Raw genomic sequence first — 23,796 nt, 5'->3', positions numbered from 1 at the left:
ATATTGGCATGTAGAAATGCTTTGGAGCCTCTTCCTGAAGATCCTCACTAATGAAAGCTGTGAAAACCTAAAGGTATGTTTTATGAGTACACTGCCGTCTCCTGTGCAATGCTTGTCAGATACACAAAGATGTATTAAAAGGATCACACGGATGTAAAAAAAACAGGTGATGCTGAAGAGCTGGAGAACAGCAAAGTCTTGCATGCCTGGCAATAGCCTTCCAGAATTTGCACAGCTTTCTTTTCCTCCTTCCCTTCCCCCTTTCAAATTTCTGGAAACAATTAAAAATGAAGGATTTTTTTTTGTTGAAATTAAAGAGTTTTTGAAACCAGAACGTTTTGACAAAATAAAACTGACAGCAAGTGCCACAAGAGCGTTCCACGGGAGCTGCGCGGGGAATGCCTCCTGGTCTCATTTAGACTGAAAACATCGCCCGTGCTGCTCCCCGAGCCTGTTTCAGGGAGGAGAAACGATGTGCTGTGGGAATTTCATGGTCTGATGCACCACGGAGTACGAAATACGGCAGGGGAGATCCACTCCATCCACGAGAAGGAGGACGTCGAGCAGCTGAAGTGCAGCTCCTCCGAGACAGCACGAGAGCCGTGACAGAATGTAAATATTTGGGTTTCGGCTAACTACTTTATCCATTTGTTTATTTTATTAGAAACAGTTCCAATTAAAAAAAAAAATAATAAAAAAATACGCTCGTGAAGAGCCCTGTACAAAATGGAGGAGCAGCACGTAGGGTGCTGGGCTCCGGAGGCGACCTGGGAGGCGTCCTGCCTTGTTAACCAGGAAAATGTGAGCTTTAATGAAGGGAATAAGCTTTCCTCTCCCAAGCCACCCGTGAGAAACTCTCACTGCGCCTCCTGTTTGCAATTTAAATGGCGGCGTTAACGCCACCCACCACACGAAATGAGCACGAGTGCAACGAGGGCTCCTTTCATTTTGGTTTTAAAACACCTTTTAAACGTTCACCTCGCCGCAGCGAGGTGCGTAACCTAACGCTAGGTCACTAGTTTCACGATCTCGTTGGGGTAACATGAAAAAAAATACACAAAAAGACGTGAAACCTCCCCAAACACGCTTCCCCCAAGCCCACCAGGGCCCCCAAGTCAGACATGATGTGGAAGAAGTCCCCCCCCCAACCCCTGAGGCACTGCTGCACTCGGCTCTTTCCGTCACCGCTCGGCTCTTTCCGTCACATCTCGGCCCCTCGCTGACGCCGCTCGGCTCTTTCCGGAGCCCCTTAACAGCGCCGCTCGGCTCTTTCCGTCACCTCTCGGCCCCTCACCAGCGCCGTTCGGCTCTTTCCGGAACCTCTCGGCTCTTTTCGGCGCCGCTCGGCCCGTCTCCAGGCAACGGCGGCCGCCGCGGAGGGGCCGGGCCGGGCCGGGCCATGGCGCCGCCGCCGCCGCCGCAGCCGCTGCCGCCGGGGCTGTCCCTCGGCCGCACCGTGAGTGAGGGGGGAGCCCCGCCGTCATTAGCAAATTAACAGCGGGGATGCCTCGCCAGCAAGGCCGGGAGGAGGGACCTGGCAGCCGCCCTCGGGCGGGTTGGGTCTCTGGCAGGGGAGAGCCGCAACGGTTTCGTAGGGCGAGGGCTGTGAGGTACCCGGGGCAGGCCGGGAATGTACCAAAAAAAAACATTTTTATCGTCAGCTACCGTAGCTGACAAAAGCCAAGCCTCTTCAAGCTCGCTCAGCAGCGATAATTTTCTGTGTATGACCACAGTACCGTGTATTGACGTGGGGCAGGAGGTAAGGAAGGGTTTGGGAAGCCTTCAGGAGGCAGGGAAAGCTGTGGGATTTCATTAATAACCCCACAGTGCCTGCAAGGGGGTCCTGTATCGTGCTGGGGACAAGTCGTGGCCGTCAGAGCCCTGGTTGCTGCCGCCTGGCTGCTCCCGAGTCTGGTCCAGGAGGTGAGGTGATAGCATAGCTCGGGCAGGGTTTCCACATCATTTGTCAAGCTGCCTGCGTTGATGCCAGTGACACCACAAGCATCGGAAGCCCTTCAAGGTGAGGCTGCTCCCTGCTGTCTCCTGGGAGCCCGCTCCGAGCAGTAAGTCAGCCTGCATGAGGTGCAATCTGGTGGAAAGCCTCCAGGAAGCTCTCTCCAAAGAACAAGGGCTGGTGGAGGCAGGTGCAGCTGCCCAGGTGGCCCTACAGGGAGCAAAATTGTGCAGAAATACCTGGACTCCCCAGCCTCGTTTGGTGTGTGGGTTTGTGCCAACACAGGACCTCTTGCAGGAGGAGCCCAGCCTACGGCACTGAGGATAATTCAGGCAATTTTTTCCCTGCGAACAACAGGCTGGGTGCCGTTGTTTTAGAAGGGCAGAAAGGAAAGATGGGCTGCTGAACACTCAGTCTGTCTTGCTACATTCAAATTTGTCCTATAAAGAGTTGGTTGTGTATATAACACCCCACAGTGAGCACATCAGCAGCATTGAAATAGGGGTGCGCCATTCCTGTCTGCGAGATGGAAATAGAATAGCTCAGCTTGGGGTTATGCAGGACTTTATTGTTCTCCAGATTTCATTTACCTTAATTGATGGAGATTATTGTGTTTGGAGTATGATGGAGCTGTCTCCAGAGCCCCACAGCAGCAGTGAAGAGGCTTTGTGATAGAGACATGATGTCTCCTCTCTCAGAGATAAGGCACAGTGCTTGGCTACACAAGTTTGCACAAGCTACGTGTAGACAGCATTGAGCACCCCATGCTGAAGTACATACAGCGTGTAATTAGGTGTAATTTAATTTTCATACAAATGAGAGGCCAAGGAGAATATGTTAAAGGGAAAAAAAAAAAAGGGTTTGACTACTGTACACGGAAAAGAAAGCAGGTATTTTCATGCTAGTGCTCTGAACATTGCCATCAGGGCATCTTATCGCACAGAAACAACAGGAGCAAAGCGTTCCCTGGAGAAGGATGAGCAGGGGATGGGGGACTGCTGTTCCTGTCAGTCCTTCAGTTATAGTTACGGGTATTAATCCCGCTCCTGCTCTTAGCACTGTTCAAGTTACTGCTGCAATCCTCTCTTCTTGGCCCCCAGTGCTACCTGCTGCATATAAAGGCCAATGGAAGGCAATGACAGAGGTGTGCTTACCCATTTCATCTGGCTTGCATGTGTCTAACAAGGAGGCTGAGCTGACTCCACCAAATCAGGGCTTTGAGGTGGTCCGGAACACAGCCAAACTCCCTGGATTGATTGCCCTTGGCAAGTGGGAATTAAGACATCCCTTCACAGCGCTTAGAGCCTCCTATCTAAGAGTCAGTGGCCCTTGCATTACGCTCCGTTATGATTATTATTACACATCGACAGCTCTACCAAGACTGTTTGCTTCCTCTCCAGCCTACAAATGGCAAAGCTTCACCTCAAGCTGAGCGCATCTTCCCCTTGCTGCTGAAGACAACGAATTGTGAGGCCAGGCAGCTTGCAGCTGGCGCTGCAAAGGGCAGCAACCCTTGTCTGGTTTCCACTTGTTGTTTTTCCCCGTAAACGTAAGTGACTGGCGCCTCTTTCCAATTCAGCAGCTTCCCCAAGACCGCTGCTGCCGCTGCGGCTCTGTTTAGCTGTGACAAAGTCTAACTGCTCGGGCATCAGCTAATTGGAGTCGAGGGTAATACAGCAAGGTGACAGACGCTTTCAAAATAGCTGGAGTGGTTCCTACGGTAACGTAACACCGTGTTTTCCTCTGTGCTGAACGAAGAGCAGGGATGAAAGCGACAGGCCTAGCCCAGCAATGCCATGTTTGATGGTTGGCTTGATGGGGGGGGAGAAGGGCGATTGCTAGCAGAAGGCGTCAGAAGCATAAAATATTGACAGTCCACAAAAAGATGAAAAGGAACTGCGCCCATTTTTTTCAGATCTCTTTGGAATCAAAACCACAGCAGCTGGGGTACGGGCACAGCCACCCATCAATCAACCACCTTCACCTCTTTAAATTCCTCTTTAGGAGCCCACAGCTAAGCTGTAGTGAGCATTTAAGAGCTGAGGTTGGAGATCCCCCTCAGAGGGAGGATTCGTTCCAGCAGTTCTGCGTGGTATTTCTTGGAGGCTCAGACAATGAGTTTATAGATCTCGGGGGGGAAAGTCTGTACTTGAAAGTATCAGCTTCTGCTGCAATCTCTGGCGGCGCAGCGCAAATTCCCCCTCTCCTTTATTGCAGCAGCTTGGGATCACCCTCAGCTGTGCTGCTGTTGCCGGGTCTGGGTTTCCTGCCTTAACTACTTCCCGCTGCTCTGTAATCATCGGTGCCAAAACGGGGCATTAGTTTTTCTTGGCAGACAGCTTTCCAACCTCTGCCTCTTCACAGCCCCCATCCCAAACCTCCCTGCAGCTTCCCATCAGGGTTGCGTTTTGGCCTCTCTCCTTTCTATCCTCCTGTTGTCTCCAGGCTGTACCAGCTCCAGCAGTAAGAGCAAGCTCCTCGTTCTGCTCCAGGTGGCTGATGTTGGTGCATATTGTCCTGGGTGGGGTGTGTTAGAGGGGCACCACGGCTGCTGGGGACAATACTGAAACCTCTGCAGCCAGCCGGGGATGAAACACGACTGGAAAATCAGTGACTAAATGTGGCTTTCCTCTAGGAACCGAGTGCTAGCTTTGTGAGACATGCTACTCGTAAATATTGTGGGAACTTCTGCTACCTGTCTCGGCTCTGTCTGCTGGTGACCTGTGCTTTCCATGGGGAAGGAGGTCGCATGCATTTCACTGGCAGAGTTTGCAGCATTTGCACGCATTTCCATGGTGTAGCTGAAGCAACCAGGATGCTCTCAGCAGTCCTGGGTAGTTCAGAAGTGTCACAGTTCATCCTGACACAGGATTTGAGCCGGACCTCCACGGTGCAGCTGTTGTTCTCAAGGTGGTCATGAAAAATGGGTATGAAAGAGCAGCAGAGTGCTGCCAGTGGCTGCAGCCCTAACTCCCTGTGGGACTTGGTTAACAAGCTGTGGCCCCCGAGACAACGGCTGCGGTGAGAGATTTCCAGTTGTTTGGTTCAGCAGAGCTGTGCAGCTCCCTGGTGAGCTCGCTGTGACTCTGGGCCGGAGCAAGATGCAGAGAGCACGAGGCAGTGCTCCCCAGGGACTGCAGTGGCTGAGCTCACAAAGCCAAAAGCTGCAGTCAGAGAATCCTGACCTTTGCATTCATCACTGCTCGGTGTATCCCCAATATTTATTTCAGGCTCACCTCGCAGAAGATGGCCAGCTTTGCTCAGCAGATCTACAGCCTGCGTTCACACGGCAGACACAGTAAAGCTCCTTCCCTGCACTGCCACAGATTCCTTTTAGAAATCCTTTGGTATTACTGTGGATGTAATGTGATGGTCTGTCACTGTTTAGGGCCGAATGAGGTCTGAGCTCATTAGCTGAGGTTTCCAAAATGTCATTTTTCTCTTCTGTGATCTTCAATTACAATTACGTTTTTGCTTAAAAGAAATAACTCGCTCAGATTTTTGGAAGAGATTGTTTTGCATATAGATTTAGGTGATGTTCCCAGAGAAGGGGTTTTTATAAGTAGTTCAGAGATGAATGATCTAAAATTATCTTTCTGTCAAACCCTAAAAAGTTACAGGAACTCCACAAAAGAATCTTAATAGAATTGCAGCTGTTGGACCACTTAATTTTCGTATGAAATCATGAATTGTGTTGTGATCACTCAGTTCTGGAAAATTTCCAGCAGGATCAAACCTGGATTTCTTTAACAAACACTTTGCCACGCTGTAACTCACCAAAACCCAGTAATGGATGAACAGAAAATGCCTCTAGAAGATGCTCTGAGGACATGAAGAGCTTTCCTCAGGATAACTGTCACTCTCGCTCACTGTGCTTTGATAACTGTGCCTTTCTCCCTAACTCATGCTTTGGTAGTAGGGGGAAAATAATTAAATACTTGTGGTGCCAAAAGGTGAATCTGCTGGATAGAGCCTTCAGTGTAAACCAGATGTTTCCGCCTACAAATTTCCCTTTTATAACCCAGCCTGACTCTAGCTGTTCCACATTTGGCCTAATACATGCAGAAAGCTCCCTCCCATTCTGACTTCTCCCCAGCTCTTTATCAAATTACCGAGGAACGAAATTAATAACAATAATAATAAAGGAACAGAACAGGAAAGGGCAGCTCAGTAGTGTCCAAAAGAAAGGGAGAAACCCATCCCAGTTGCAAATGTTTTGTAGAGCTGGTGCCAGATCCAGCCGGTGCCTGTCTGGGCCAGTGGGCACCTGTGGTGGGGTCTTCAAGGATGGGTAGGATGACCACCTCCTAATGCCCACAGGTCAGTGCTTACGCTGTGCACAGAAGCACAAAATTTTATATCCCAGCTCAAAAAAATATGCTGACATTACATATTTTGTTTTGGGAATTACTCCTGCAAATCCACAGCTCTTCTTTTAATCTTGTTAAATTCTTGGCTTGAGCGGTGCTGCGTGGCAGGGGGGCCCACGAGCTGACTGTTTGCTACACAAACAAGTCTTTCCTTGCATCAATTTTCTCTTTTATTTGGTTACCCTTATTCTTGGCTTATAAAAATGATGTGGTTCAGGGCTTCTTGTTTTGAAGGGTGCTGGCTAGCTCAGCCTTCGTCAGCGTAAGCAAGGAATGGCAATTTATTATTATGGTATTAAAAACAAGCAGTTGTAAAAATACTAAGTCATGTATTCTTTTGCATACCACTCTCCTTGCATTTTAAGCAGAAATTAGACTAAGGTAGGGGTTGAGTTGTTGGTGCAAAGGGCAGCTCTCCTACCCATGGCATTGGATTTAGAGCTCTGCAGGGTGTGCAAACAGCTGCGGTTGTAACCTGACAAGTAGTGATTTGTCCCTTTGCTGGTACTCTTGGCCAATTTTTCATTCACTTCATATTTTCTAAGTGAAAAGCGTCACTGAATTTTTGATTCGACTTCATGCTGTCTACACCTTTTTTGGGAGGATCAGTTTAAGTACTTGTGCTATAATTAGCATTGCTCAGTCTTCCAAATTCAGCAGGAGAGGCAGTTGTGTCCCTCTGCAGCATTACCGACACCCTTGCTGCTCTCAAAGTGCTGCTGTCCAGCCTTTGCATCTCCTCATGGCCTGCCCTGTGCTCATGCATGGCATCAGTTCTGATATTCACTAGCATTTATTTAGCACTCTGCTTTGTGAATGTAAATAAGATATTTGATGTAGGTAACGAGAGCAAGCTGCTCTCGGGGTACTCCTGAACCTTTCAGGTTGTCCTCTGGAGGTTTTTCCCCTCGGCCTTTTGCAGAAGATCTTGTGGGTGACTTGCTTCCTTCCACCACGTGCCTCAGTCCTTATTACTGGGAACAGGTAGGGTAAAGCAGCCAATATCACCCCGTTTCTTAGTGTGGATGCATTACTGGAACCTTTCTGATTTGATTTTTAAGATGGGCCAGCACATTGACCACTGAAATGTATCGCTTCACTTGCTGCATTCCAGTTGCTTCAGGGTTTTAGACTCTATTAAAAGTAATTATAGAGAAACTTTTATGTGATTAACCTCTATTGTGTAGCTAGGTAACTCTTTATTTAACTCTTAAGGATTTAAAAACAAACACACAGATGTTGTTTCCTCTCTTTTCTTCCAAACTTTTAACAGTTAGGGAAAGAAAAGTTCCACAAATCACAGCACTGGGGTTTCTGCAATAATGTTGCTATGCTGGTCGGAGAAGATAAACCTGGAATAGGAGGTGAACCATTACCTGGACAGAAGCTGAAACCTAAATACAGCGTGTTTCCTGCAGGGATGGGGAGTGATGCTCCTGCTTGGGTAGCATTTGACAAACAGGTAAGTACATACAAATCTGTATCTGCACTTAAGAAAGTGAAATTCAGTCAGTCTTGGGAAGGTTACTTGGGAAGATTACTTTATGCATCCAAAAAAGCTCCTAGTTAAAGAGGGATAACTACTATTTTTTGGTAGTATTGATATATTGTACAATTAATGTAAACATACATCATGCTATATAGGAACAAAACATTTATGTATTGGAGTACATCTCCTCCAGGAGATAATAAAAGTAAGAGGGTGGTTATTTTGTGTGTGTGTGTGTGTGTAAATGGTGACAGCAAGTGATTAATTGGCAACCTGTTAAGAACAAATGTGCTCCTTTGCCAGTTTTTTTCATTGCTTTTCAAATGGCCAAACAAGGAAATGTGTAGCTACAAGAATGTAAGGTGGGCCCCAATCCAGGAGAAAATTTGCATGGGCACACGGGAACCACTAACCGCAGTGCAGTGCTCGAGGCTCAGAACTCACTTATCCAGTCATGTTTGCTTGCTCAAAGTCCTGTTGACTTTTATGTGAACTGTTCACGTGTAGGGATATAGGTAGATTGTGCCTGTTACAAGCACAGGAATTTAAAATTAATATTATATATATATATATTTATTTTGTAGGTGTGTAGTGACACCTGTGAAGTTAGAGAGTTAACAAATAAATGTGATCTAGGATGATATGAATTTTGTAGCATGCTGTCATTACTTTCCATTTTTAAATTTACATTAAGTGCTACTTGGCGATGGTGTATTTCTAAAGCAAAAAGCCTACAATCAGAGAAGGAAAAAGATACAGAAAAAGAAATCATTCAGCAGATTGCAGAAATATTGCATGACAAAATGATTAAGGTATTTAAATATTGGGAGGAATGACTAATCATAATTTTTGTTTTAAAATGAAAGTCATGCAGGTAATTTCAGTGCAGTTATTGCCTCCTTGGCAGACCAGAACTACTACAAGAAAATGTAAGACTTGATACAGATGCACGTGATTTTGGTTAGCATTGTCTCTGAAGGGCCTAGTATTGCTCACCAATTTTTCAGCAATGTGCTGGAATATAAATTTGTATAATGTGACAAAGCGTGAAGGCCTCAGCCAGTCCTGCACATGCTTTATCTGCACCCTTCTTTCAATGGGGAGGTGTGCACTGGCATCCTGGGGACGTACACAGTACGGGTCTGTAGGGTTTGGAGCCAGGTTTATGACATAAAGGGGTCGTACAGGAGGCAGTGGGGACCTGCCTCTGAACATCAGGCACTGAACTTGGCCGGTGAGATGATCTAGCTGGCCTTCCTACTCTCCTCGTCTAGTCACTGTATTCCTTCCTCCACAGGGCAATCAATACAGGGCAGGAGTTCACAGGTTTGGAATTGGCTCCTGGAGGGCTCATGCCTTTGTATTAATTGCAGACAGTTAAAGGATACTGCCCAGCTAATTTAGCCTCCCCTGGTAAGAGCCTTGAATGCAGCTGTGCCTGCCAGTGCTGCAGTTTGTGACTCAGCAAAGTGGACCCTAAGAAACATAGCTTGAAGAGATGTTTATCTTCTTAAATGTAGTCTATTTTCTTACCCATTTTTCTTTGGTTTCTAGCTTTCAGCAATGCCAGTTTGTTGGAGGAAGGACAGGCTTAATACATCTTATTAAGTGGGTTACGAAATAGTTTTTGCAACTTCATATGCCTAATAGGAAGCAGGTGTAAATTTAATTTCTTCAATGATTAAGTACACACACAAGGCCTCCTGGGCTTGAAAAGATGTTTATAATTTGACTACCTTGGGAAACCTTGTGCCAACTTTACAATATGCCACTGAGTTTATTCAATATTTGTTACTTTTTATTTTCATGCCTAACTCCAAGTTTTTTTTAAAAAGTGGGCACTTTGTACACAGCAATATACTACGGATGACACACAAGTTAGGAAGTGCTGAACTTTGACTATTTCTAAAATTAACTTTGCTTTAACATGAAAAATAAGTTGTCATCTTTTATGTTCCTTCCTTCACCTCTTCACCCTTCCTGAATTATCTGTTTCGATCTACAACATTGCGGTTGGCTGCTGAATGTATTGTAGTTGTACACTAGCATGCTCATAATGAAGGGTATACAGAGAATAAAGTTTAAGTGCAAAATAGTTTGTACAAACTCGTCCAATGAAGTAAACCACGACAAAAGTATACGGTCAGTGAAAGGAATAAATATGGTGTATTTAGGACGTGATTGTGCTGGGAGGTGTGTGCAAACAGACCCTTTCACCTGGCTGGTGTCAGGAGACAGAAAAGAGCAGTAACAGAACTAAAAAGAATTAATAATCAAATAGTTGAACAATGTTTGTCAACCAATTGTAGTGGGACTGTCAGAATGGGGAGAAGAGGGTACGTGCATCCTGTGGTTGCATGGCTTAGCAACAGCTGGGCAAGGGGTGAAACTCAGCTTCCCTGTTAGTTGAGCCCCAGGTTGCTCAGACTAGGTAGGAAACAGTGGTTCCACCAGATATATTTCATACCTTCTAAGTCCCCTGGAGTATTCAAGAGATTTACACAGGCCTCCTGGTCCTTCTAGGGTATCAGCCAGGCACCAGGTAAGACAGCTTGGTCACCATCGATGGCATTATACAGCTATGTTTAGACAAGCAGAAGGACGAAGAGATCACAGAATCACAGAATCACAGAATTTCTAGGTTGGAAGAGACCTCAAGATCATCGAGTCCAACCTCTAACCTAACACTAACAGTCCCCACTAAACCATATCCCTAAGCTCTACATCTAAACGTCTTTTGAAGACTTCCAGGGATGGTGACTCCACCACCTCCCTGGGCAGCCCGTTCCAGTGCCTAACAACCCTTTCAGTAAAGAAATTCTTCCTAACATCCAACCTAAAACTCCCCTGGCGTAACTTTAGCCCATTCCCCCTCGTCCTGTCACCAGGCACATGGGAGAACAGGCCAACCCCCACCTCGCTACAGCCTCCTTTAATGTACTTATACAGAGCAATAAGGTCACCCCTGAGCCTCCTCTTCTCTAGGCTGAACAAGCCCAGCTCCTTCAGCCGCTCCTCATAGGACTTGCTCTCCAGGCCCCTCACCAGCTTCGTGATGAAGTTGTTTGTGTTGCCTTCGTTGTATGTCAGTTTTTCAATTTGACATACATCGTTTTATCCAGAATTTTCACCTTTGATACATGAAATGGTGAAATCCACAGTTAAAAATTACATGTGGCTAGAATGCATTTTATTTATTTTAAACTATTTTGTCTGTAGGTTGTTCAGAAACATGCATGTGTTACTACTTAAACAAAAAAAAAATCCGTAGTGTCTAGATTCTTTTGTATGATCACAGTCAATCAGATGTAAAAGTTAACAGTTATGTAATTTGATTTTAATTTAATTTCCCTAATGGTGGAGAGGGAGACTGCCCCATTGAGAAATCTGGCTGGAACACAGGGTGGCTGCCGTTCTTGTGTGCTCTTGAGCGAGCCACTAGCTCTGTCTCTCTAGATGTAGAAAACGAGGTTGTATTTCTCTAGTAGGGCATTCTGAAATCTCTGCCATCAGTATTTATGGAAGTACTTTGAGATTCTCAAAAACATGTGTTAAAGAAATACAGACTGATCTTTTCTGTGCCATGTAGGGATCTTGGATGGCTGACTAGGTATCTAATGTTTTCAAGCCCAGGTCTGCCAGATGCTCATTGAAACAGGGAGCAGCTAAGCTGTCTTTTTTTCTAGTGCTTCATTTTGTCTAATGAATCAAGAATAAAGGTTGTTGAATTTATTAATCGTTACAAAAATGAAGTATGAATTAGCACTGATTTGACCCAAATGTTCTGCTAGTGGAAACCTATTTTTTATTAATACTGTCTTGTGTATCCTTACCACATCAAGCATCCTGGTAGATAATGCACAAATAAATATATACTTCTTACGCCTTCCCTTAAGCTTGGTTTTGGTGATTGAAGTCCATAAATGACACCAAGAAGTACAAAACTTGCGTAATGGTTTGCGTGGTTTGATCTAGGCTCTCCAGATATTAAGGCCACTCGAACAAACCACTGAGCACCTCACCTATGGAGGTTTTTTTCTTGCATTATTGTCATTACAAGAGACCATGAAGGCTGAATTGCAGAACCAGGTAAATTTTGAAATGCTAGTATTGCACAGCTCTAAGTGACTCCTGAAAAAATATCATTCCTTTCTCATAGTCTTCCATAGCATTCATTAGACAGCTTGCATGATCTGCTTAAAAAGAACTCTCCTTTCCACTTACCTCAATGGTAAAGCCATTACTGTCAGAATGTGCTTTATTTTCCAGCAATTCATTGAATAGAAGTCTAAAATTCTCTTCATGACCTAGGTAGCTCATTGTACTATCAAAAGTGCTTTGTTCAGAAGATTTTCCAAGCAGCCTGCTGGTAGTTTTATATTTGATTTATTTCTTTACTGTAGGGTTCTATCTCTGCTTAGATGTTGTGATAATAAAAATGCCAAGCAAAGAATTTTAAATTTATGTGATTTAATGTCGATTTCCATTCTTACATTTCTGAGAAATAAATCTACCTCCCGAAATCCATACATTTAGTTAGCTTATAGTCTATATAAGTTTATTTTATTGATGCATTTTGCAAAAGCATTGAAGATTTTGCTGCTTTATGTATATTTATTGTTTTTAATAGGTATTGTCTTTTGATGCCTATGTAGAAGAAGAAGTGCCTGACAAAAATCAAGAGCTATATAGAATAAGACACTGTAAAATATACTTCTACCTTGAAGATGATACAATTCAAGTGATTGAACCCCGAGTGAAAAACAGTGGCATAGTGCAAGGTACGTATTTTTAATATCACCTTTTTTTTTTTTTCCCTTTATATATCTTCAGCACATTCTCGGTCCCTTTTAAGGATACATAACGTGAGTTCTTATACTTAAAATGGGCAGTAACGTGAATGGCTATAATTATCTTTTCTTGTTACGGATCACAATGTGAACTCTTTTATTGCCTTAGATTTTGAAGAAGTAGGTTTTATAAGGCAGAATCCCCTCCTACACACACATACATTTTTTTTTTCTCTAATGTAGCAGTTAGAAGTCAAATGATAGTTGGTCTTTTGTTGATATACTGTCACTTCTGCAAAAGCGATTTGTGTTCTAGATTTCCATTCCTGAGCCTGGATCCTCCTGTCCTGGCACTGATAATAAGTTCTCTAGCTGCATCTTTGTAATTGTTCCTTAGATGCTTCAGGTTTCTCTGCAATTACTAAAGCAGAGCACCTTTTGTGCCTCTGGCTGTTGGTTATGATTAAATGCCCTTGGTCAGTAATTTTTTCTTGACACCTTTAAGTTAAGATTCTGCCTTGCTTCAGAGTTGTATTACTGTGCTTGAGCCAGCCTGAGGACCTTTTGGAGAAAGGTTTAGTAAACTGACTTACTGGAGTATTAATGAAGTTGGTTTACATAAAGAAAATGTGAGCTGGCGGTCAACATCCTGTTGCAGAAGAGGAGCACAGCTGCTGCTTCTTGGTGTTTATGGGTCACTGCCAGAATTAAAAAGTTTTGCAAGGGATGTAGTCCAGATAAGCAGGATGTCTTTGGGATGAGTATCTTGGGATGACCGCGCCTCCCAATCCCAGAAGATATTCTGTACATTCTGGTGGATCGCTGCAAAGCAATTAAAAAAATATTAACCTTTTAACTGCCCTATTCTTTTCCAAGGTGATCAGGTATGATCCATAAATATACCTATCTACAGTGTAGGACAATATTTGAAAGTGTTATGCTCATCATCACAGGTATATTTGGGATAAAATTGCCTGGGAATCTTATCGTCTTAAACTAGTACTTCAAACCTGGCTTTTCCTCTGTTGATTAGTTCTTCTTGCCAGAAATCTTGCTGGCTGTTCAGTAGGAACTGATTTTGAATTCAGAGGAACCTCGTCTCCTACTCATACTCCTGCCTGGGTGAGTGCTTTTTCACGACCCGAAGAAAAGCACATTGGATCTCTTCACCTGGGAATTTACAAGACACTTACCCCCCCTGCAGCCATCTGTCTGAGGCTGGAGGTGCCCTCAGATGTAGGTTTTCCTTGACTTGTGTGTCATGGGAGTGGCTGTTTCTGGATTATGTGGCTTTGAACAGATGATCATCAGCAAAGGAAGCACAGTTAACCTAAGAGGCAGAGGTGACGCCTCTGAAAGGGAAGGTGGAAGCCAGGTTTATTACAGCAGGAAAGCAAATTCAAAGCTGATGGCTTTGAAACTGGCTACAGAAATGAGTCATTGTCATTGCAGTATGGGTTGTGCAGGCTGCTTCTTCGGCTTGATGTTCCTGGCAGTCTAGTCGTGTTCCTGTGGTGACAGGAAGGCTACAATTTCCCCCCGTTTCCTTGGTTGTATCTTGTGTTAATGGCTGTTGAAGTCATCTTTGGTACTGGATCTAAAATGAACTGGATTGTATTAGAGAGAAACAGGAATTTTCTGTGTTCTGTGTGTGGATGTTTTGAAGGCCTCTACGGCTTTGCATGAGCACTTTTTGTGGGATAAATGAGTGTGTAGAAAACACTAACTGGATGGATTAAAAAGAAGTATTCTGGGATCTTAACAGAGCATTTAATTTATTTGTTGCTGACAGTTGGGCTGGTAAGGAAGCTCAGTATATTGAATGTATGTAGGAAGGAAGAGATAGTGTAGATTGAAAGGCCCCCAAACTGTTCTTCATGTGTTTAGGCTTCACAGCCAATGAGAAGATCTTGGGCCTATGCTTTGTCATAAGCATCCACATTAATAACTCTGCTTATGCTGGAGATAAATGTGTGATGTAGGGGAGAAAAAGAGATGAGATGCCAATTCTCATGATAATTTGCCAATGCCAATTTGCCAATGTCAGCAAATTCTTTACTCCTAAGCACTTGGGTAGTGACTATATGCTTCATACATGAAGAACAGCCACAAAATTGTTATCTTAAGGGTGATAAATAATTGTTCTTAAATATATATAGAAGCAGTCTTATAGTGCTTATTTAAATAAGCATATATATATAATGCTTAATCTATAAAGTGCTTGATATGTGTATATGTATACATATAGGAAGCGCTTAAACCCTTAACTGCCAGCTTAACTCAGTTTTCGATTAAAAATTCGCCCATTGCCTCTTATATCTCTTATATTATTCAAATTCCCTGTCCTGACTAGGAATACTTCAGGCCTGAAAGGAGCAGAAGCCCAGCTGTCTGCATAGTGAGGCTGTTAGGCTGAATCACAAAGGAATGAGTCTTGCCCATGATCATATAAAAAAAAAAGAAAAGGTTGTAACAGGAAGAGGAACTGAACTGAGCTGAAGTTCAGGGTCTTAACCATAATGCTGTCCTCCGCACCTCTGCTGAAATCAAACATTTCAGTTAATTAAAATGTCCGGGTTTTGTAGAGGAGAGTTCAACTGTAGCAGAACTTGGCTTGTTGAAGGAAGTGCAAACTGTGCTGAAGAAAAGAGCACAGATGTGGGGATGTGGATGATGGAAAACGTGTGGGAATTTGAAGAGCAGGACAGGCTCGGTCTGCGTGGACACTTGGAGCGTTGCAGTGGCAGGAAAGGGGTTGCGTAAAGGAGGAAAAGCAAAAAACCGTGATGGAAAAAGAGCTGAAGTTTTGGAATTAATCTGCAGAAGACGGTGGGTTACCCTGACTTGGACATATACCCAGGTGGGAAAGCTGTAAAAGAGACAGCTGTTCTCAGGAGTCGTCTTGAAGAGTAAATACAGAAGTGGTGGGGTAGATCAAAGGTAGGTCTTCACTTGGCTGCTTAATGCCTCGAGGCCACTGGTTTACCAGTTCTTGTGCTTTATCCCACACGTGAGAGCTTGATGGTCTGTACAGGTCTTTGTGGGCACGGTTGGATTAGGGAAATGTAGTAGTTTCCTACTGTAATCTCCCCCATGGGTAGTACTTGCTGCTTTGCAGGGAAAAACTTGGAGAGGCTTACAGACTGCGGGAAGATTTGGTGAAGAAACACCTGGCAAAGAAGTTAGAATTTCTAAATTCAATTAGGATTTTACAAAGCTGAAACAAATTGGCTTTAAAAAAAAAAAAGCCAGAAAATGTACTTTTACCAGGGATCAAAATCTCAGAGTGACAAAGTAAATGATGTGTGGGAAACATATTTCAGTGAGTTGAAAAAAGAAAAATGCTTTATGGAATTGGCTGCTGTACTTGGACACTGTTTTGGACAGTTAAGGTTGCTACTAAATAACCAAAATTTAAAGTACACTTAATTTTGGAAACTGCCTTGCTATAGTTTGACAAATATTGTGGAAATTATTAGAAGCATTAGAAGAAAACTGTAGAAATTTCAAAATGCAAAACACAAAGGAATGCAGAGGCCAACCTGAACTTGAGAAACCAGAATCAAAGCAAAAAATACCAGGACAGTCACAGTGCATGAGAACTAATTAAAGATAAGGGAGTACAGAGTGGGGGGAGGACAGTAAACTCGACCACATAACAAACTGCACAATGTTTTTCTGAAGCCAAGATGATAATTATTCTCCCAGTATAAAAAGAAATTCTCCCCTTAGGTTGCCAAGCTAGATAGGGCGGTGCAAGTGGTTTGTAGCTCTAACTCCCAGTTAAAAGGACTGTATCTGGCTGATACTGTCTTATCTAAAGGTCATTTTTGTCCCATGAGGTTAACTGAAGCTTCCAGTGCAACCCAGGCCTTGAGAGCTGGAGCAGAGCAGAGCAGCTGGCTGGTTTCCCCAAGGTCAGCCAGATGAAAAAGAGAGTGGGGCTGCCTGCTGGCGGGGCTCCCAAGGCTGGCTGGCTGAAGAGGAAAGCACAATCAGGAAAGCGAAGCTGCAGTCAGCTTCTCCAATATAACTGATTATCTAAGAGTTTGAGGCCTCCCCCGAGACCTTGAAATAATTGTGATTTTGCCATGTTTGATGGTGGCCAAAGCTTGACCTTGCTACGTTCTGAGGCGGGCGAATAAGTGAATGAAGAAGCCCCCCTTCTTTCTTGGGGTGAACTCTTTGTGTTGTAGGAATGGTGGTGGCTGCTTCTGCTTTCTGCACAAGCAGAGAGTGTGCAAAATCTAGGTGCTACCCATTCCTCTCCTCTCTGATGCACTCCTAAGTAGTGCAGAGGGAGTCAGTAAACTGTGCTGAGGAAATTCTTGATACCGCTTTATTTCTTCCGCAGAGCAGCATAGCAGCATAAGCCGAAACCATGTGGTGCCCAGCTGCACGAGCTACCCCATAGGCAGAAGTCCTCCACTACAATTAAGGTCTCCTTAAGCTGCTACTGTAGTTGTCAAATAACCAGAAACCCTGAGAAAAGAGAAGATAAAAATTGTGACGTGGAAACTTGCTGGCACCGCCATTGTCAGAGAGAAGCAATACACTAACTCCCTTTACAAGAACACAGCGTAGAAAAACTTTGTCCTTACTTACCAGATGCAAATATTTAAAATCCTTGTTGGTAGTGTAGTAGGATAGCCTGCTCAAGACACTGACAGAAGACAAATGAAACATCAAGAATATCCATCCCTTCTCAGAAACAGGATTGTTGCAGGTGCACAGATCCTCCTCTAATGATTTCTAGCACAGTTCTATAAGGAGAAAAGTAATTATTTTCCAGAAGAAGGGACAACTTAAAAAATGCTGAGACCTAACCGGAGCTGATCACATTTTATTAAATTTCAAGTTCAACAATATAAAATACCTTCTCTACACGTGTAGGTTGGGCACAGTGATACCTAGTAAAAATAAAGGAGTGCTAGGCTTGATATTATCTGTACAAGACATTTTACATTAGGAAAGAAATTCTTATCCCCTCAAAACAAAATGGGCACGTGTATTGTACTTTGAAAAGTGATAGGAAATGCTAGCTGAAGGCTTATTTACCACTTCTGAGGTGGATATACCCTCAGATAGCACCTCCTATCAGAAAATTGTTAACCATTATATTGTAATTAAAAGGATGATTCAACAGCATTTGTATTAATGTGGAGGGCTGTTCCAATTCAGCACATTGTCTGTTGAGTTTTGTGGGAGCAACCCAAGGATTAGACAAAATTAGGTAATATATTTTCAAAATACATGGTTTTGTTAATGGTAGCGTTAGGCAGTGCTGCATCATGTGAAAATGTGCTAATTGCCATGTTTTCTAACTAATATTTCCATGAAGATGCATCTTAACTGTATGTATGTTTAAGCAGATACAAGCTCACATTTATTTTACAGTCAAAGGTCAGTAACAAGAACGGCCGATTTGGTACATGTGAAACATCAAGATATTGAACAGCTCTTCAATAAGTATTTTAACAGGGATATAAAGTAAATTTTCTTTGTTGCCCTCTCCTCTTCCCCACACTTGCAAAAAAAAAAAAAAAAAGAAAGAAAAAAAGTAAAATAAAAGGTAGTTAGACTAATTACAAGAGTTATATTATAGGAGACTACTCATTATAGGAGTTAGAATGTAACAAACAACTCTGATAATACTTCATACAGATTAGTCCCTAGGGAAATAAAGTGAACAATAAAGAATTTCCATGGGCTAACTCGGAAATGAGGCCACGCAAACACCAAACAAAAATACACAGCAATATATTTCTCCCTCCTCCTCTGCCTCTTTTCATCCCCCCTCCACTCCCATTTACCCCCAAAACAAAAAAAGCAGCGCTGGAGAATCATCAAAAGGGACTCAGTGGGAAGCACTACCAGATGCACAGCTGAAGGGCACTGGAAAGAGATCCAGTTCTGTAATGAGAGCTAATGAGATAGACCTTTCAGATAATTGTGTCTAATAAACTATTGTCGTGGTAGGTTAGTACGGGAACTATTTTTAGTTTTGGAATTTTTGTGTGTTTACTGCACTTGTTTTAAAGTTGCACCTTTTATAATTACTGTAATTGTAAAGTTGTTAGGAACCTATGGTGGCAAGGGATTATTCTAATAGCATGGCTTGGTGGTTTCTGCATGGTTTTAGCCAGAGGGTATCTGCGTTATAAAGCTGTTGTTACAGGGACATCTAAGTTGGTAAGCATAGCAAAGATGCTGAGTTTGAAGACTGGACCATCTTTTTATTCTCTGTGGGTTATTTTCACACAACTATACTAATGTATTGATGTGGCAAAGCTTTCACTGTTGTCCTCTTCATTCTCTCATAGTGAAAAAAACAGTAGTCCCAGCTTTGACAGTCTGCAGTTCTTTGTGAACTCTTAACTTTGCTCAGAATAAATCATAGCTTGTTGTATGTGCAGCTGCATAGCTTTCCTTTAATGTGTGTGTTATGTATTTGTTTGAGCTACTTAGGCTGTAGCTTACGGGTTATTTTTGAAATAATTGTGGTGTCTCAGAATCACAGAATGGTTGAGGTTGTAAGGGACCTCGTAAAATTATCTGATCCTGCTTGAAGCAGGAACAGCTTGGGAAGGTTGTCCAGAGCCATGTCCAGTTGGTTTTCAATATGTCCAAGGATGGAGACTCCACAACCTCTTTGGGAAGCCTATTGCAGTATCTGTCCACCCTCACAATAAAAAAGCATTTCTTTGTGCTTGGATGAAATGTCAAATCTTTTAATTTGTGCATACTGCTTCTTGTCCTGTCTCCAGGCACCACTGAGAAGAGCTTGGCACTGTCTTCTTCATTCCCTCCCATCACATATTTCACAGAATCACAGAATCATCTAGGTTGGAAGAGACCTCCAAGATCACCCAGTCCAACCTCTGACCTAACACTAACAAGTCCTCCACTAAACCATATCCCTACATCTAAACATTTTTTAAAGACCTCCAGGGATGGTGACTCAACCAGTTCCTTGGGCAGCCCATTCCAATGTCTAACAACCCTTTCGGTAAAGAAGTTCTTCCTAATATCCAACCTAAACCTCCCCTGGCTGATACTGCTGAGCTTCTTGCAACCAGAGGTATCTAGCACTTCAGTAAAGGGTCACAGAATCATCTAGGTTAATTTATAGGTGTTGCTGAGATCCCCCCTGAGCTTTTACTGCTCCAGGGTAAACAGTCCCAGCTCTCTCAGCCTTTCCTCATAGGAAAGATGCTCCAGTCCCTTCATTATCAGCAATGAGTACTTTTGAAGCATTAACCAATTCATCGATGTGAGTTTTCAGCTCATAGACATATAGCAGTTTCCTTCTCTTTTAATATGGTGAATATAAACAAATGCAACGTGCACAGAACAACAGTGCTTCCTTTCATTTAAATATTCTAAAGAAGAAAACTTAAATGTATGCTGACTTTAATGAAGTTAAAATTTTTTTCTCTCTTTTTTATTCTACTTTTTTTTTTTTCTCCACTTTTTAAGGAAACTTGGTTGAATGCCCCTGTCTTCAAGCTTGATAGTTCAGACCCTTTCCTTTAGTAGGGCAAGCTTTTTCTCTACCCTTAATTATGTATGACTCTTCTCACCCTGCAGGGTGTACAGACAAACCTTGGCTGTCCCATATGCTCCTGCCACATTTGTTTTGCACAACCTTTTGTGTTCGTTTTTTTTTAAAAGAAAAATAATTTTACTAATGAGTACTGGAGACTGCTTTTCAGTAAAAGTGGAAAACATCCCTTTTCTTAACGAAAGCAAAGGTTTTTGCTGTTCTTGTTGGAAAAAGTACTGACCTGTTCCATTTGTTCCAACAAATAGTTTTTTGTTTTTTTTTTCTGTAGTTTTATGTTGGTTTCAGAAGGTGGTAACTTCCTGTATTAACTTGAGTGTAGAATTCGAGGTTCTAGAAAGTGATCAATGCGATGTAGTGCACTTACCAAAGCAGGATCGCCCTACCTCGTAGTTCTGTTTTTGAATGAAGGATAATTTTGCTTGTCCCATATGGCTTCATCTGCCTCGGTCATACCAGCATAGGAAATTAGCAAGTGAGTGAAACGATCATCAGAGCAAAGGATATTCACTCTATGAATGTATTGTAACTGTTGTACAGGAACTATTGTTCGACGTCACCGGATTCCTCTCCCACCTCCTAACGAAGATGAGTACTACACTATACATCATTTCAACATCAACACAGAAGTAATCTTTTATGCCCAAAGATATAAGATTACCGATTGTGACCAGTTCACAAAAAATTTCCTGAGGAAGATGGGAGTTAGATTGAATCCTCCAGCAAGTCGTCCAGATGACCCATATACCAAAGAGCGGCAAAAGGTCAGATGAGGCTGTAATGGTGAATACGTAGTTTTAATAAGAGTGCTGTTGCTATTAGTAATATAAAATATTTCTCTAATGGCAAACAGAAAGAATGTAGAGGTAGCTATTTCAATGTAATGAATCACAAGAAAATACTTGCTTTTTAAATTCCATTACATGGTTCATTGTACAAACATAGTGAAGGCTCAAATATAACTGATTTTCGCCTGATGTGTTCACACACCTTTTCAAATAAACAAATAAGGTAAAAATAAAATAATCTTTGCCTTGTGTGTGTCTGTACATCAATTTGATAAAACTGATGGAGCTTCTTGTCTCTCATAGCAAAAAGAACACACAAAAAAAACCCCACAAAATTAAAATTGTCCCTAAATTTTGTGTCTAGTATAGCTGTACAATGTTAAATTTACGATCTATATAGAATGAGTTACTTTCAGCCTTAGATACATGAATCAGGTTTGTAATAATCAATGTTGATCTGTGTTTTCTCATGTCACCTCAGACTTTAACCAGCAGTATTGACTGGGCATAGCGCTGTCATGGATTTTTATATATTACTTGATGTCTACTATAGACAAATGACTTTCATCTGTAAACATTAGTTGGTGGATCAGTGAAAATAAATGCTACACAATAGAGAAAATGCATCAAATAAATGATCTTTGAGCTAGAATGGCAATCTTTATTCTCACAGGAAATCTGCTGAAAACAAAAATTGTATTGCTACAGATTCTGTGACTACAATTATATCATTTCCTTAAGCACGTCAGACTCTGTGATCTCTGTTGGACAAAACTCCCCAAGAGTCAATGGTCATCACATAATTTAAAAAAAAATAAAATAGGGTGGAAATGGCATTCTCTAGCCACTTGAAAACAGGGAGGTTTAGGGATATTCCTGACCTAGTTTGGTTAAGATGCTAAACTAATTTAAATGAGCACTTGAGCTGCTCTCCTTTATGGCTGAATTTGTCAGTGCCAGCTGCTGGGGATACACACAGTATTAAAAGAAAAAATCAAACTCTTACATGTTCTACTTACAATTTTGCTCGAGCTGAATGAATGACAACAAGCAAGTGTTTAAAGGGAGATACAATTGGAGTTGTGGTTCAAACATGTCTCTGGCTTCCTGCAGACTTGTTTACTTGGTCTCTTCATATGTCATCTTGCATCTCTACCCCATGTCATCAACAGTGTTTTGCATGTGTAAAGCAAATTCTTCTGCCACACAGAACCCAATACTCTACAGCTGTTATTTTATACACGTGAGTTTTTATTTGAATAAAAACTCTTCCCACTTTTATGAGTATGCATAATACAAAATGCATACCTCCTCCCAAAATCCCCATTGTTGAGCTGCTGGATGCTATAAGGATTTGCAAACCTCTTTGCAGGGTTTGGGTTTTTTTCTCCATGAGTAGTAGGGAGAGTATAATTTTATTTTATACAGGGGATAATGACAGCGCCTTTTGCTTCTGTTTTTCTTGATTAATCTGAGGGCAGATGGCACTGAATTTTTCTCCTGACTTTTTAGGACTGTTGGTGAATGTATCCAGTTGGGGTAGATCTAGCTTAGTACACTGAAAGCAACAAATACTCTATGCCAAAAATAATTTAACAATTTCCTGATCTAAGGGACCTTACTGCAAGAAAAATAAGGGTCAAAACCAATCCAAAATTGTTCTCCTTTATTTTCTGAGGGCACAACAACACTGTGAATAGCTCTTTGCTAATGGCATAAATAATTTCATATATTGTAATTGTGTAGTTTCATTTGAAAATCCAAAAAGGCTGTTCTAAGATCAGGTAGTACCATGCAGTTTGGTATCTTCTCTTTAAGAGCAAGTCATTAAAAAGGTGATTTTCTTGATTTCTCCTTCATCTACAGATTCTTGATAGTATGAACCCTTTGCGCCCTTATGAGCGCATTGACACTTTGAAACAATTCCTGGAGCATGATGGACATGTTTTACGTTTTTTCTGTGTGTGGGATGACCCAGAATCCATGTTTCATGACCCGCGGGAACTGGTTCTGCACTATTACTTGTCTGATGATACAATTGATATGAAAGAAATTACACCAGCAAATTCAGGTCGGGATGCAGTTCCACTTTTTCTCAGAAGAGATAAACTTCCAAAGGTAAGAAATGAAAAATTCATCTTATTTCAATTTTTTTTTCCTAATAAAGAGATATTAAATGCCTTTTTCTTGAAAATCCTCCACTAGGATTGTAATTATATTTAGAAAGTATTATCAGAACATAAATCATAATTGCATGATTTAGTTTCTATGCAATATTCATATAACTTTAAGGAATGGAAAAAATTAAGTTTAGGCTTGTTGTGCTTAAATTAAAAGGAGATAGTATTTAGGTAGAAAGATATCCTAAAATTTCCCTTCTCCCATATTAGTGTCTTAATGTAAATGCACAAATAAAGCTATGCAGTAGAGTAAGTTCAGAAAATTAATTAATATTGGTAGATAAACTAAAATAAAACTGAGATGAATTCAGGTTTGATTCATAGGACTTAATATTTGGAACTTTTGGAAAAGTCCAGTTTAAGTATTCAGTAATATTACTTCTTTGTAGCAAATCAAGGGTGATTTCTTAAATTTGAATTCCTAAATTTGGGACCTTATGGAAAGCTAGTTAAAGTCAATAAGAATTCACGAAGTGGCTTTGTCAGGCATTAATCAGGTGCTTATCAGCGAAGGCTCATCTCAGGGAAATTTAGCAATGACTCTGTGCTGACAGACCCCTTCTACTAGAGAAGTGCATGTTTCAATGTACAATAACTTGATATTATTGGTAGAAATTTCTATTTTAATTTTGAAGCTTACAATAGAAACAAACAAAAAATA

At 42.0% G+C, this 23,796-nt stretch overlaps 1 protein-coding gene across 4 annotated transcripts in view; it reads left to right on the top strand.

The window, feature by feature from the left end:
• Window positions 1-1,027: 1,027 nt before the first annotated feature.
• Window positions 1,028-23,796, top strand: part of EFHC2 (EF-hand domain containing 2) — a 59,382-nt gene continuing 36,613 nt past the window's right edge. For 2 of the 4 annotated variants that reach the window (XM_038171847.2, XM_038171844.2), the window contains exons 1-6: window positions 1,028-1,456; window positions 7,598-7,786; window positions 11,789-11,902; window positions 12,444-12,594; window positions 20,708-20,931; window positions 22,822-23,073. In XM_038171847.2, the coding sequence (XP_038027775.2) occupies window positions 1,043-1,456; window positions 7,598-7,786; window positions 11,789-11,902; window positions 12,444-12,594; window positions 20,708-20,931; window positions 22,822-23,073 (1,344 nt within the window). In that variant the 5' untranslated portion in view covers window positions 1,028-1,042. Of the gene's footprint in view, window positions 1,457-1,563; window positions 1,760-7,597; window positions 7,787-11,788; window positions 11,903-12,443; window positions 12,595-20,707; window positions 20,932-22,821; window positions 23,074-23,796 lie in introns of those variants that run through there. The other 2 variants (XM_038171855.2, XM_027448981.3) reach the window with 2 other exon arrangements.

This window comes from Anas platyrhynchos, chromosome 1 (assembly GCF_047663525.1).
Source record: "Anas platyrhynchos isolate ZD024472 breed Pekin duck chromosome 1, IASCAAS_PekinDuck_T2T, whole genome shotgun sequence".
NCBI lineage: Eukaryota > Metazoa > Chordata > Aves > Anseriformes > Anatidae > Anas > Anas platyrhynchos.
Note: the sequence above shows the minus strand (reverse complement) of the source record. Positions and strands in the feature narration are given on the sequence as shown.